This window comes from Trichomycterus rosablanca, chromosome 20 (assembly GCF_030014385.1).
Source record: "Trichomycterus rosablanca isolate fTriRos1 chromosome 20, fTriRos1.hap1, whole genome shotgun sequence".
In the NCBI taxonomy this organism is placed as follows: domain Eukaryota; kingdom Metazoa; phylum Chordata; class Actinopteri; order Siluriformes; family Trichomycteridae; genus Trichomycterus; species Trichomycterus rosablanca.
In genome coordinates, this window is record NC_086007.1 from 1,745,783 (window position 1) to 1,760,586 (window position 14,804).

The window sequence follows — 14,804 nt, forward strand, 5'->3', positions numbered from 1 at the left end:
GACACACGAACTCCAATATGTACTGTGAAATACTGAAGCAGAGCATGTTCCCTTCCCTCCGGAAACTGGGTCGCAGGGCAGTGTTCCAGCATGATAATGACCCCAAACACACCTCTAAGACGACCACTGCTGTATTGAAGAGGCTGAGGGTAAAGGTGATGGACTGGCCAAGCATGTCTCCAGACCTAAACCCAATAGAACATCTTTGGGGCATCCTCAAGCGGAAGGTGGAGGAGCGCAAAGTCTCGAATATCCGCCAGCTCCGTGATGTCGTCATGGAGGAGTGGAAAAGCATTCCAGTGGCAACCTGTGAAGCTCTGGTAAACTCCATGCCCAGGAGAGTTAAGGCAGTTCTGGGAAATAATGGTGGCCACACAAAATATTGACACTTCAGGAACTTTCACTAAGGGGTGCACTCACTTTTGTTGCCGGTGGTTTAGACATTAATGGCTGTATATTGAGTTATTTTGAGGGAAGAATAAATTTACACTGTTATATAAGCTGCACACAGACTACTTTTCATTGTGTCAAAGTGTCATTTTGTCAGTGTTGTCCCATGAAAAGATATACTTAAATATCTGCAGAAATGTGAGGGGTGTACTCACTTTTGTGATACACTGTACATGTTAAGTTTTGGATTTTGGATATTTAAGAACATGATAGATTTTTGTTCATTTAAAACACAGTCTTTATGGTTGAGCCATGCAAATTCAGAAAATCTCTAGGTCCAGGTATATAATCTCACTAAAATAAACACTAAAATACTTTGTAAAATAAGTATAATGGGTTGTTGAAAGGTTATAACATTCCACTGAATTGTTTGAGTAATAAAGTTCATTAAGAATGTGTTATTTTTGACTAATTAGTCAATTAACCGATCCCAAGAATGTGGGCTAATAGTGTGTTCAGCTAATAGTGTCACTGTTTATTAGTAGTCTTCTTTGATAGCGTGTTCTACAGTTTTTGCAGCTATTTAAGTAATGTTCATGTGTATATACAGTATAGTTATTAGGTAAGTAATATAAAATGTTTATATAACTTTAAATCAATATAAATCAAACAAAGTTCGTTTTGTGGTTAATTGTTTTGTTGATTCAAAGTCAATGATTCATACTAAATGATTCAGATTCATTGATTCAAATATAGTGATTCAGTGGGATGCGTTGCTGCTAATTTAAAATGGTTAATAAGTCTATTAAATGTACCAGAAGAATCGTATAAATGTGTAAGTTTACTGTATTTTTTTATACAGAATGTTCAGTTTTGAATGACGAGTTATTAAATGTGCAAGTTGTTTTGCAATTAAAATAGAACATCGAATGACTGGGGCGATGTACACCGATAAGGCATAACATTAAAACCACCTCCTTGTTTCTACACTCACTGTCCATTTTATCAGCTCCACTTACCATATAGAAGCACTTTGTAGTTCTACAATTACTGACTGCAGTCCATCTGTTTCTCTACATACATTTTTTAACCTGCTTTCACCCTGTTCAATGGTCAGGACCACCACAGGACCCCCACAGAGCAGGTATTATTTAGGTGGTGGATGATTCTCAGCACTGCAGTGACACTGACATGGTGGTGGTGTGTTAGTGTGTGTTGTGCTAGTATGAGTGGATCAGACACAGCAGCGCTGCTGGAGATTTTAAATACCGTGTCCACTCACTGTCCACTCTATTAGACACTCCTACCTAGTTGGTCCACCTTGTAGATGTAAAGTCAGAGACGATCGCTCATCTATTGCTGCTGTTTGAGTCGGTCATCATCTAGACCTTCATCAGTGGGCACAGGACGCTGCCTACGGGGCGCTGTTGGCTGGATGTTATTGATTTGTGGACTATTCTCAGTCCAGCAGTGACAGTGAGGTGTTTAAAAACTCCAGCAGTGTTGGGTTGAATAAATAAAAATAAAATAAATAAAACAAAATGGCTCACATAGTCATTTAAGGTGTGTTTTTATTATTTGTACATTTTTTTTAATCGTCAGTGAGCTGTAGTGATGTGAGATCTCTCACTGGTGTAACCTTTAAACATATTTACAACATTTACAATCATCTTCATTTCCTAACAACAGCAATAAAAATCATTTTCTATTTGCACTGTAGTACAAAAGAAGAACATGCCAAAGTGAGCTGTGGGAAACATGAAGAAGTAGCATCATGTGATCTGGTGTGGGGTTTCCAGCATCTCCATAAGAAACGTTTCTATTGGCGTATCACCGATGAGCTTAAAAAAGAAAAGATGTTCCAGACACTTGAGGCCGATGGAACGGAGAGCGGGCAGTCGCAGCAGCAGCTTCGCAAACCTGCAGGTCAGAAAACACAAGTTTGGGTCAGCACCTCAATATGGGGTCATCTCAGAGGATCCAGCCAAATAAACATGTGGAACATATACAGTAGAGGAGCGTCATGTTGGCACAGCAGGTGGTTTGAGTGCCATACACCAGAGTCCTAAGGACCTGGGTTCAATCCTCGTCTGTCTGTTAGGAGTTTAGTGTGCTCTAGCTGTCTATGGGTCTTATTTGATTACTCCAGTTTCCTCCCACCACCCAGATATATGCAGTAGGTGGATTAGCTGCTTTAAATTACCCCTAGGGGTATCTGTTAGTTATGTGCCCAACAGACTGCTGCAGCAACCAAACAGTTTCTTCCTTGTAGGAGATTTCATGCCCTATTTTCAAAACTATATGGACACCAGAATGTAGGCTCCTGTTCTAAAACAATTGGTCTGAAGTGACCGAGTTCAAATCTCAGCTGTGCTAATGACTTGGCCAGGCGTCTAATAGGCATAATTGGACTGGTGGCCGGTGAATAAGAAGCTACGCCGCTATAATGTGCATGTGTGGGGGGTGCTTGACAGTCTGCAGCCATCCTGCGGCCTGAGCGGGTGTGGTTCAGGTGGTATAGAAGTGCTATATGCACTGGGATTTGTGGACCTTGCTTTGTGCACGTGAGGAGAGGATGTGCATACTTTTGCCCATACACGTATAGTGCTGTTATAAGTAAAGATGTTATTAAATGTTAGAACGTTAGATAGTGATTGATGGGAACAAAAAGAGATCAGACAGACTTCTAACTGCAGCTTCAGTAAAACATCTACTGCATGAACATTTCACAGACGTGCTCTCATCTACTGTGAGGTCCTGAATTAGACTTGTCTTATTGTCAGAGGGTTGAAAATTGTCTCCCACATCATGATCAAATGCCGGACAGATGAATGAATGTGTTGGTAAATGGATGAATTAACAAATTGGTAGATGGATGGATGGATGGATGGATAGTTGGATGAGTGGGTGTATAGATGGATGGATGAACTGGTAGATTTGTAGGGTGGATGAGTGGATGATAAGTCTTGTGAGAAGCCTTCTCAGAAGAGTGGTTGTTGTTCTAGCTAAAAAGATCACACAGAGGTTGCTCTGTTTTAATATTATTTGTTTTTAAAATGGTTATGCTCATGGTCAGGTGTCCAGATACTTTTGGTCATATAGTGTGTATATACAGTATATAATCAAATTCATCATCTAAGTGGCTGAGTGGCAATTTTGTAATCACTGAAAAATATCTCGAAATCATTGATATCTCAAAATGTAAAAAAATGAATGTTTGTTTGTTTATTAGGATTTTAACGTCATGTTTTACACTTTGGTTACGTTCATGACAGGAACGGTAGTTACTCATTACACAAGATTCATCAGTTCACACAAGGTTATATCAAACACAGTCATGGACAATTTAGTATCTCCAGTTCACCTCACTTGCATGTCTTTGGACTGTGGGAGGAAACCGGAGCTCCCAGAGTAAGTCCACGCAGACACGGGGAGAACATGCAAACTCCACACAGAAAGGACCCGGACCGCCCCACCTGGGGATCGAACCCAGGACCTTCTTGCTGTGAGGCGCCAGTGCTACCCACTTAGCCACCGTGTCGCCCCAAATGAATGGAAGTGAATGTGGCAAAAAAACGGGTGTGGCAAGTGAGCGTATCCAAAAATTGTATACAAGTCGCAGTGTCATCTCTGAGACGAACGATTTAGAGTTGGAACGGCGTTGATATCTCAAAAATGCAAAACATTAATGGAAATAAAAGGGGCAAAAATTAGGTATGAAAACGGGCGTGGTGGGTGAGAGGGTGTGCGTATCTAAAAGCTATATATAGGGTGTCCCAAAATTCACGCAAGAAGTAAACACAGGTTTTTAATAAAAAATTTTAATTGATTCATAAGGTATACAGTATAGGGTTATGTATGGAATAGCATATCAGGTAAATGGCCTCCACGGCTTTGCTGGCACATACGCACTCTTTTGTCGAAATGAAGTTAAATCACTATTCTGACCATATGTTGTACGAAACTGTAGCTGCCAAACCTTCATTATTTTTAAAATATTGCTCAACAATGAAAACGCGTTGTTCTTTCGTGTAGCGCTCCATTTTTAATAACCCTGAACTGTGAGCTGTCACGCTGTCTTTTTTTTCGTTGGCAACACTTTACCGCACAAATGGCGCCAAATTCAAATCTTGCGTGAATTTTGGGACACCCTTTACAAGCCGCGGTGTCATCAATAGGCCGGACGATTTAGAATTGGAACGGCATTGATGTCTCGTAATAATAATAATAATAAGAAGAAGAAGACTAACGGATAACAATAGTGTGATTGTGTTAGTGTCTACTGCAACTACACTAAACATCACTGAAATCCCGAGGTGAGTGTGCGTGAACACCTGACCTCACCTGTACGTGAGTATGATCGAGTCTCACCTGCCGGGCTGCTCGGGGTATCTGTGTTTGGTGTAGGATTCCAGGGAGGCATAAACTTTTTCCCTGAGCGCCTCCACCTTACACACGCTGGATAATCCTTTAGCATCTACTGGTCCAATTTAAAAACAATCACTGCAAATACAGTAAAACCTCATACAACAAAAATAAAACATACCATACAGCCGAAAGTATGTCGACACCTCACAGTTATTGAGATTAGATGTTTAACCAAACCACTGTTTCACAACCACTTTGTCCTGATCAGGGTTGCGGTGGGTCTTATTAATTGGGTGAAAGGTAGGATGTAACGACGCACCACAAGACAGTTAAAAATCGATTCACATGTGTAACGATTCAAATCGTTTTACATGTATAATGAATCGATATTCACTTTAAACAGCAGAGGGCGCTGGCGCTATTCACCTCGCCTGGTTGACGTCACTACAGGGTTGCCAGGTTTGGAATTTTCCAGCCGGAATTTTCTTGTACTATTTGTTTATTTATTTTATGTAGGAAATGTGCAGCATTGTTTTGCATAGTTTGTAGCTACCTCAAAAATAAAAGGACATTCATTATGTAGATAAATAAAAGATAAGCACAAATACAGGATTTTAAAGAGAACTCATAAAAGGAAACGTTGTCATAATTTGTGTTCAATTTCATTTTGTTTTAATACTTCGTATCATGAACCCAGTATCGTGAATCGCAATGCATCGTGGGTAGAGTGTATTGTTACATCCCTAATCACAGGTCATACACATACAATTTTTTGTAGCTTCAGTTGAACTGACTGCCCATCTTTGGATTTATTGGAGGAAACCCACATAGACACAGGGAGAACATGCAAACTCCACAAAGAAAGGACCCTGATTGCCCAGGTCTTTTGCATTAAGTCAATTCCAACTTCCATGCTCAACGTTATTCCAACGTTCTCATGCTCAGGTGTCCACATATTTTTGGCCATATGATGAAGTTTAGTGTTATTTACGGTTAATAATGAAACGTAGCGTCTTTACCTGGGTTAAATAAAACGATGGCTCTGAGACAGCCAAGCTCTGTCCGGTCCATCTGCATGTCCTTCATCTTAGATACCAGCTCAGATAAAACCCTACACACACACACACACACACATCGATCACACCACATCACACACACACACACACACCACTGATCAGACAGAGGCGAGACAATTAAAATAGAGAGTAAAAAAATAACTGTGGGTGTGTGTGTGTGGATCAGACCTGTCGAATATAGATCCCACTCCTGCAGTGTGGGCGCTGCTGCGATGGACATGCAGACCGGAACCCAACACGATGCCGTCGTTCACCGACACCGAGCGATGAGAGAACGATGCGATGAGGAGCTCGTTCCAGCCTGAACACACACACACACACACACACACTGCTTTTAATTCTGTTTACAGTGGGCAGCATAGTGGTGTAGTAGGTAGCACATTCCCAGGGTCCTTTCTGTGTGGAATTTGCATGTTCTCCCCTGTCTGTGTGGGTTTCCTCCGGGTGCTCCGGTTTCCTCCCACAGACATGCAGTCAGGTTAATTGGAGCTACTAGATATTGGCCTAAGGTGTGTGTGTGTGTGTGTGTGTGTGTGTGTGTGTGTGTGTGTGTGTGTGTGTGTGTGTGTGTGTGTGTGTGTGTGTGTGGCTGGTGACTCGTCTGGGGTGTTTCCTGCCTTTCACCCAGTGAATCAGACCCACTGTGACCCTGACCAGGATGAAGCAGTGGTAAAACAGACAGTGAATGTACAGTATATGTCACACATCACTCGATGTAATGTTTAGTTTGTAATCACTAGATCTCAACATACACTGTATAGACAAAAGTATTGGGACACCCCTTCTAATTGCTGATTAGGGCAGTTAAGGTACTGGACTAGTAATCAAAAGGTTGCTGGTTTGAGCCCCACCACTGCCAGGCTGCCACTGTTTGGCCCTTGAGCAAGGCCCTCAACCCTCGATTGATTAGACAGTATACTGTCACACTACTGTAAGTCGCTTTGGATAAAAGCATCCGCTAAATGTCAAAAATGTAAATGTCAATTACTGAATTCATGTGTTTCATCAGTGATATAAAGGAAAGTATATGCCATACAAGTGACTGAATGGGCACAAATCCCCACAGACATACTACAAAGTCTTGTGAGAAGCTTCTCAGAAGAGCGACAAAGGTCACTGTTTTAATACCATTTGTTTCTGAAACGGGACGTCCGACAAGCTCACGGTCTGGCGTCCGAATACTTTCGGCCATGAAGTGTAGTGTACCAGCGTACCAAACTTCACCTCCTTTACTGACCCGCTCTCAGAAGGATGACCTGGTCATCTAGAGGTAGCTGTGAGAAGTGTGGGATGCGCTTTGCCCACTCCACCAGCGTAAACAGCTGCTTATCCGCCGCCTGACAGATGTTGGTGACGGGGTCGTTGTTCTGGAAGAGAGCGGGATGTGTTCACAAGCGTTACAGAGAAGTGTGCGTTAGGGTTTTCTAAGTGTAAATGAGAAACACTGATGTGGACGACCTGAGGACATGATCTTCACCTGCCTGGAACCAGACGATCACGCTCTCTAAGAGTAGGACTGATGGGATCTAATACTCAAGTAAGATGCTCTTAGTTTCAGGTGTGTGAGAGACTGTGACTCAGTAGCCCTTAACTATATGGACAAAAGTATTGGGACACCCCTTTCAGTTATTGAATTCATGTGTTTCAGCCACAACAGTTGCTAACAGGTGTAATAAATTAATTATATAAAGGAAATCATATGCTATCAACTTTGCAGCAACAGTTTAGGGAAGGACCTTTTCTGTTCCAGCAAAGCGAGGTCTATAAAGACATGAAGAACACTCACTCACTCACTTAACCGCTTATCCAGTTAGGGTCGTGGGGGGGGGGCTCGGAGCCTATCCCAGCTTTTCAACGGGCGCAAGGCACACAGTAACACCCTGGATGGGGCGCCAGTCCATCGCAGGGCAAACACACACATACACACACCCATTCACCTATAGGGCAATTCAGTGTCTCCAATTAACCTGCATGTTTTTGGACTGTGGGAGGAAACCGGAGCTCCCGGAGGAAACTCACACAGACACGGGGAGAACATGCAAACTCCACACAGAAAGGACCCGGACCGCCCTGCCTGCGGATCGAACCCAGGACCTTCTTGCTGTGAGGTGACAGTGCTCTGGAATGAACCGGAACAACAACTGAGGCTTTCTTGACCAACCCAGCCACAGAATGCTGTCATCTTTTGACTGAATGGGCACAAATTCCCACAGACATACTCCATAGTCTTGTGAGAAGCCCTCTCAGAAGAGCGGCCGATATCAAAGCTGGAAAGATCACATTTGCTTTTGAAATGGGGTGTCCGACAAGCTCATGCTCAGGTGTCCTATGTGCATGTTGTAAACACTCAGGAGTGGAATAGTTGTATAGTACCAGGTAGCATCATTTAGAATCAAATGATTACTGCCTATCACTTATTACTATCCCCCCCATTTTTCTCCCCTAATTTAGTCGTATCCAATTACCCTGATTGCGTTACGCTTTACCTTTACCGATACAACCCTCCTCTGCTGACTGAGAAGCCTCGCAACTCTGACACATGCGCAGTAGCCGACTGCATCTTTTCACCTGCCCGAGGCGAGTTCATATGCGGATCAGCCTTGTGTACAGAGAGCCACACCCTGATCAGCATTATTCCTCGACTCTTCAGCCAGCAGAGGTCGTAATTGCACCAGTTATGAGGAACCCTGGTCCAGCCAATCGTTGTTCATGTAGCTGCCCGGTCCAGCCGGATGGCGGAGCTGTTATTACTATTTTATTAAAGGTTAATGAGTGAAACCCTAACCTAAGCAGAGACGTGGTGAGGATAAACGCTAACTCCAGTAAAAGAGACGCTAGTTACTTGGTTTCTTACTATGTTATCGGCGCTAGTCTGGATGTCCGCTTCAGTTTTGGGCTCCACTGCTAATTCAGCGTGTAGAATCTTCTCCACCGGCATGATGTCTTCATTCAGAGTGCCGCTGGAATCAACCTCGTTATCGTTTTTATCTCGGCCGCGCTGCCGCTCCTCCTGCACAGCTACACACACACACACACACACACACACACACAGTGACATTAAAACCATAAGAAACAGTATAAAGTAGGGATGTAACGATACACTCTACTCACAATGCCATGTGATTCACGATACTGGGTTCACGATATGATTTTTCCCCGATTTTTTTTAAACAAAATTAAATTGAAGACAAATTATGACAAAGTTTCCTTTTATTATTTCTCTTAAAAAATACAATAAAATACTGTATTTGTGATTATCTTTTATTTATCTAAATACTGAACGTCCTTTTATTTCTGAGGTAGGTACAAACTATGCAAAACTATGCTGCACATTTCCTTGTTTGGCTGGAAAATTCCGAACCTGGCAACCCTGTAGTGACGTCAACCAGGCGAGGTGAATAGCGCCAGCGCCCTCTGCAGTTTAAAGTGAATATCGATTCATTATACATGTAAACCCATTTGAATCGTTACACGTGTGAATAAATTTTTAACTGTCTTGTGGTGCATCGTTACATCCCTAGTATAAAGCCAAAAGTATTTGGACACCCGAGCATGATCTTGTCGGACGTCTCATTTCAACAATAAATGCTATTAAAACACAGAGATCTTTTCAGCCTGTGAGAAGGCTTCTTTCCAGACTTTGAAACATGTCTGTGGGAATTTGTGCCCTTTAATTTAAAAGAGCGTTTGCATGGCTTGGTCGAGAACGCCTCAGTTGATGTTCCAGTTCATTCCAAAGCTGTGTGTCCTAATACTTTTGTCCGTACAGTGTCTATATGGTTCGTATCCAATTAATATTTTAATAGATTTTGATGTGATACTGATGTACCGCAGCGTCGGTGCCACCTTACCTTCCCTCTTCATGCCCGTTGCCAGGCATTTCTGATAACGGCAGTACTGGCAGCGGTTCCTCTGACGTTTATCTATCAGACACTCCTTACTGTCGCGGCACGTGTACGTCAGGTCCTTCCTCACCGTCCTCTTGAAGAAACCTTTACACCCCTCACAGCTGTACACTCCGTAATGTTTCCCTAAAATATACATATACACCGATCAGCCATAACATTAAAACCACCTCCTTGTTTCTACACTCACTGTCCATTTTATCAGCTTCACTTACCATATAGAGGCACTTTGTAGTTCTACAATTACTGACTGTAGTCCGTCTGTTTTTCTGCATGCTTTGTTAGCCTCCTTTCATGCTGTTCTTCAATGGTCAGGACCACCACAGAGCAGGTATTATTTAGGTGGTGGATGATTCTCAGCACTGCAGTGACACTGACATGGTGGTGGTGTGTTAGTGTGTGTTGTGCTCAGACACAGCAGCGCTGCTGGAGTTTTTAAACACATCACTGTCACTGCTGGACTAAGAATAGTCCACCAACCAAAAACATCCAGCCAACAGCGCCCCGTGGGCAGCGTCCTGTGACCCCTGATAAAGGTCTAGAAGATGACCGACTCAAACAGCAGCAATAGATGAGCGATCGTCTCTGACTTTACATCTACAAGGTGGACCGACTAGGTAGGAGTGTCTAATAGAGTGGACGGTGAGTGGACACGGTATTTAAAGGCCCCAGCAGTGCTGCTGGGTCTGATCCACTCATACCAGCACAACACACCACCACCATGTCAGTGTCACTGCAGTGCTGAGAATCATCCACCACCTAAATAATACCTGCTCTGTGGTGGTCCTGTGGGGGTCCTGACCAGTGAAGAACAGGGTAAAAGGGGGTAACAAAGCATGTAGAGAAACAGGTGGACTACAGTCAGTAATTGTAGAACTACAAAGTGCTTCTATATAGTAAGTGGAGCTGATAAAATGGACAGTGAGTGTAGAAACGAGTGTAGAATATAACACAGAGCTGCACGTCATTCAGAACCCAAACACAGCTCTACTAAACACCAAAAATCACACTTCATGGCTACAAGTATGTGTAAACCTCTTCTAACTATTAATTTAAGGTGTTTGTGATTGTGTACCAGGCCATACAGACGTTACCTGATGATCGATCTCCACAGATGGAACAGAGATGTTTGGACAGAGAACCAGGACTGATACAGCAGTAGCTCTGATTCATCTGCTCGTGAGGTTTAACATCCACTGTGGTGCCCAGTGTGTTTAGCTACAGGAGAAATCAAATCAGTACTGTAAATAATCATGAATCATCTGTAAATTATACAATACACCATGATACAATGGTAATAATAATAATAATAATACAACAGTATTAATACAAATAATACAACAGTGATTACACAAAGTGGTGTTGGTTGTGTTACCTGAGGACTGAAGCCCATGTCTGGTGTAGGGTGCACGGAGGAGGTGATGGAGCCCAGTGATGAGGAGGTGATGGAGTAGGGTGATGAGGTGGTGATGGAGTAGGGTGATGCCAGGCCACTTATGACGGATGAGTGGAGGTGTGTTAGCATGGATGGATGGGAGTGAGGAGTCCTCGGGTGACTGTGGTTCATCTGTACTGAAGAACCTGCTGTCAAGAGCAATAAACAGAAGGTCAGTTGGACACAGAATGACACAGAACTACAAGAGACAGAACAGAACCTACGAAGAACTACAAAAGAATGACAGAACTACTAGAGACGACACAGAACTACACAGAACTACATGAGACAGAACTACACAGAACGAAAGAACAGAACTATAAGAGACGCAAAGAACTAGAAGAGACGACACAGAACTACACAGAACTACAAAAGACGCAAAGAACTACAAGAGACGACACAGAACTACAAGAGATGCAAAGAATTAGAATAGACAGAACAGAATTACAAAAGAACTTTACAGAACAACACAGAACGACAGAACAGAACTACAAGAGATGCAAAGAATGAGATGACACAGAACTACAAGAGACAGAACAGAACTACACACAGAACTACAAAATAACAACACATAACTAAAGGCGACACTGAACTACAAGAGACAGAACAGAACTTTAAGAGACGACACAGAACTACAGAAAAATGACACAGAACTACAAGAAACACAAAGAACTACAAGAGACAGAACAGAACTACACAGAACTACAAGAGATGACACAGAACTACTAGAGATAGAACATAACTACAAGACAGAACAGAACGACACAAACCAAATCAAATAAATAAATATAAAAGTAATTAAATATAATGAGGCAAATGGTATATACTGTACATTTAATTTTAAAATAAAATCAAACGGATCATAAATAAATAAATCATTAAATTGAAATGAATGCATTAATGATGGCTGCTGTATAATTATTTTTTATGAATTAATAAATCTAGTGGAAACTGTGAGTTCTGCTCAGAAAACACTGGACACAGGACAGGAGAACCTCCAGGACAGAGTCGGTCCCTCACACATCCACAGATAGGAAAGTTTTACAGGCAAAACTTCTCAAACTCAGCCCAGGAACCTCAGAGGAGGATTGAACCCAGGGCTCCAGGAGCCTCGCTGCTGTGCAGCACCCACACTACAGCAGCAGCATTTTTACTCTCTAGAAAGCATCTAACCAGTGAGAGCAAACACCGCTGAGCCATAAATCTGTAAAGCGCAGTAAAAACGCCGACCTTTCACCCCTGCATGAGAGTCTCGTTCACCTGCACGCTTCAGCAATACACACACACACACACACACACACACACACGTAAACACATACACACACATACACACACACACAAGTACACAGTCCTGTGATGTGCGCTGGATTTATGGCCATCTGGTCCAAAGTGCATATCAACAATCCATACAGCAAACACATACACACACACACACACACACACACACATACATACATACACACATAACAGAAAAACATCAGAGAGAAATCAGAAAAGCAGGACGACTCACTCAGACGCATGAACTCGATCTGATCCATCTGCATGTGTGTGTGTAATCAGATCCACTGTAACTCTGTGTGTGTGTGTGTGTGGGTGGGTGTGTGGGTGGGTGTGTGGGTGGGTGGGTGTGTGTCCTGCTGAGGAGGCTCTGCTCACCACACACAGCGATGAAGGAGGGGAATCAGGGGAGGGCGCCTATCCCAACCCACATACACACACACACACACACACACACAGAGGAATCCACTACTGTTTAATGTTCACACCGGTGCATTGAGTGTTCCTTACACCACCATTCACATGCTGATCAACAAATCAATAAATAACTACAATTCAAATAAACTAACGTATTAATTAGTGAAATGAGTAAATGATTAATAAATACAACCAATTAAAACTTCAGGGGGTGAAAAGATTATTAGATTCATGCACTGGATTTCTTAACTGTCACCGGGTGCCACAGTGCAGCGTAGGCATGAGGACATTGGCACGGTTTATGGTGCATTCCACCTGGCCCCCCGTGTTTTCCTGGCACCCAACGGTTAGTTGTTTTAGCTGCTCCCTATTTAGGAGTCGCCACAGCAGATCTGGTCGTCATACCAGACTTTTTACACCGGATGCCCTTCCTGATGCAACACCGCTGTTTCTATCTGGGCTTGTGACCGGCACTGAGAGCGCACTGAGAATGATATCATCACTGAGATTGGAACCCTGGGTCCTCAAATCTCAGCAGTAGTGGGCCAGAGTACTTTATCGTTGTACATAAATAATTAATAAATACATAAATAAATACATAATAAATGCCTAAACAAACACATAAATAAATAATAAATAAATAATAAATACATAAATATAGAATAAATACATAAATAAATAAACTAATAAATAATAAATACATAAATAAAGAATAAATACATAAATAAATACATAAATAAAAAATAAATAATAAATAAATACATAAATAAATAAATACATAAATACATAAAAAATAATAAATAAATACATAAATAAATAAATGGTTAAATTAGGCAAATAATACATCATACTGACTTATCAAATCAATGATAAATAAAAAAATCATTAAATATAATTAATTAAATAATGACGACTGCTGTCTAATCATTTTAATGAATGAATAAATCAAGGAAATATTTATTTAAAATATCAAAATATAACAATTAATAATGAATACACAAATAATTCCAAATAAAGAAATATATTTTTTACATTTTTAGGTCATGTATAAACAGTTAAATAAAAACATTTTGTTCAAACTATTGTTTTTATAGTAGACAAATAATTGATTGATTGATTTGTTCCCTGTAAATAACAAATAAAATATAGTAAATGTTCTTACAGTAACAAAAAATTATATATATATATATATATATATATATATATATATATATATATACATAAACTGCTGCTGTTTTTAAACTATAGAGTGTATAAAATGTTATTAAATTAATAATTCTGTTTGGTTTCAGTTTTATTCACCACACTTTTTACTTTTACTGACCGCTCGTATGTCCATATGTGCTGGACGATCTGCAGAGCGCCACCAGCTTGAAGCAATCTGAGAAGAAAGAAATTCACCGAATTCCAGCCGATGAGTCCCTGCAAGGCTGATGAAAGGCTGAAGACCCCCTGCACCCCCCCCCCCCCCTGCACCATGTGGGGTCATTTAAGGGTGAGCTGGTGTTGTGGAGGAAGGTTATTCAGGAGTCAGCAGCGGTTACACTTACTAACTACTAACTTACTAACTACTAACTTACTAACTACCGGGTGAGAGACAATTTAGAAAGAGGAGTTTTAGGCCGAGTGTGTATAAGTGGTGTAGGGTGAGTGTGTATGTGTGAAGTGTTTAAGACAATGTGTGTGAGTGTGTAGGAGAGTGTACATGGGTGTGTGTGTGTGTGCTTGTAAGGAAGAGTGTGTAGAAAAGAGGGTGTGTGTGTTTGTGTAATGGAGAATGTGCATGGGTGTGTGTGTGTGTGTTTGTGTAATGGAGAGTGTGTATGGGTTAGTGTGTGTGTGTAAGGGAGAGTGTGTGGGTGAGCGTGTGTGTGTGTAATGGAGAGTGTGTATGGGTGAGTGTGTGTGTGTATGTGTAAGGGAGAGTGTGTATGG

At 41.7% G+C, this 14,804-nt stretch overlaps 1 protein-coding gene across 6 annotated transcripts; it reads right to left on the reverse strand.

The window, feature by feature from the left end:
* Positions 1–1,943: 1,943 nt before the first annotated feature.
* Positions 1,944–14,226, reverse strand: rxrga (retinoid x receptor, gamma a). 6 transcript variants are annotated; one of them, XM_063017250.1, is made up of 10 exons: positions 14,194–14,226; positions 11,115–11,323; positions 10,834–10,957; positions 9,686–9,865; positions 8,689–8,852; positions 7,072–7,201; positions 6,003–6,135; positions 5,778–5,869; positions 4,762–4,870; positions 1,944–2,310 (listed from the first exon to the last, which is right to left on the reverse strand). In XM_063017250.1, exons 2-10 carry the CDS (start codon positions 11,304–11,306, stop codon positions 2,163–2,165), a joined length of 1,272 nt encoding a protein of 423 aa, XP_062873320.1. In that variant the 5' UTR covers positions 11,307–11,323; positions 14,194–14,226; the 3' UTR covers positions 1,944–2,162. The 6 variants fall into 6 exon arrangements, with proteins under 6 accessions (XP_062873320.1, XP_062873319.1, XP_062873318.1 ...); XM_063017249.1 differs by lacking the exon at positions 14,194–14,226 and adding an exon at positions 12,685–12,726 and having other exon boundaries at positions 4,762–4,867; positions 11,115–11,320; XM_063017248.1 differs by lacking the exon at positions 14,194–14,226 and adding an exon at positions 12,685–12,726 and having other exon boundaries at positions 11,115–11,320.
* Between the last annotated feature and the right edge of the window lie 578 nt (positions 14,227–14,804).

Excerpts from the sequence above, each read along its gene's own strand:
- rxrga (XM_063017246.1), bottom strand. The coding sequence starts at position 12,718 with ATGCAGATGGATCAGATCGAGTTCATGCGTCTGA. Across the intron at positions 7,202-8,688 it reads AGACTAGCGCCGATAACATA|AACAACGACCCCGTCACCAA; the intron begins GTAAGAAACCAA and ends GCTCTCTTCCAG. Across the intron at positions 2,311-4,761 it reads TACCCCGAGCAGCCCGGCAG|GTTTGCGAAGCTGCTGCTGC; the intron begins GTGAGACTCGAT and ends TCTGACCTGCAG.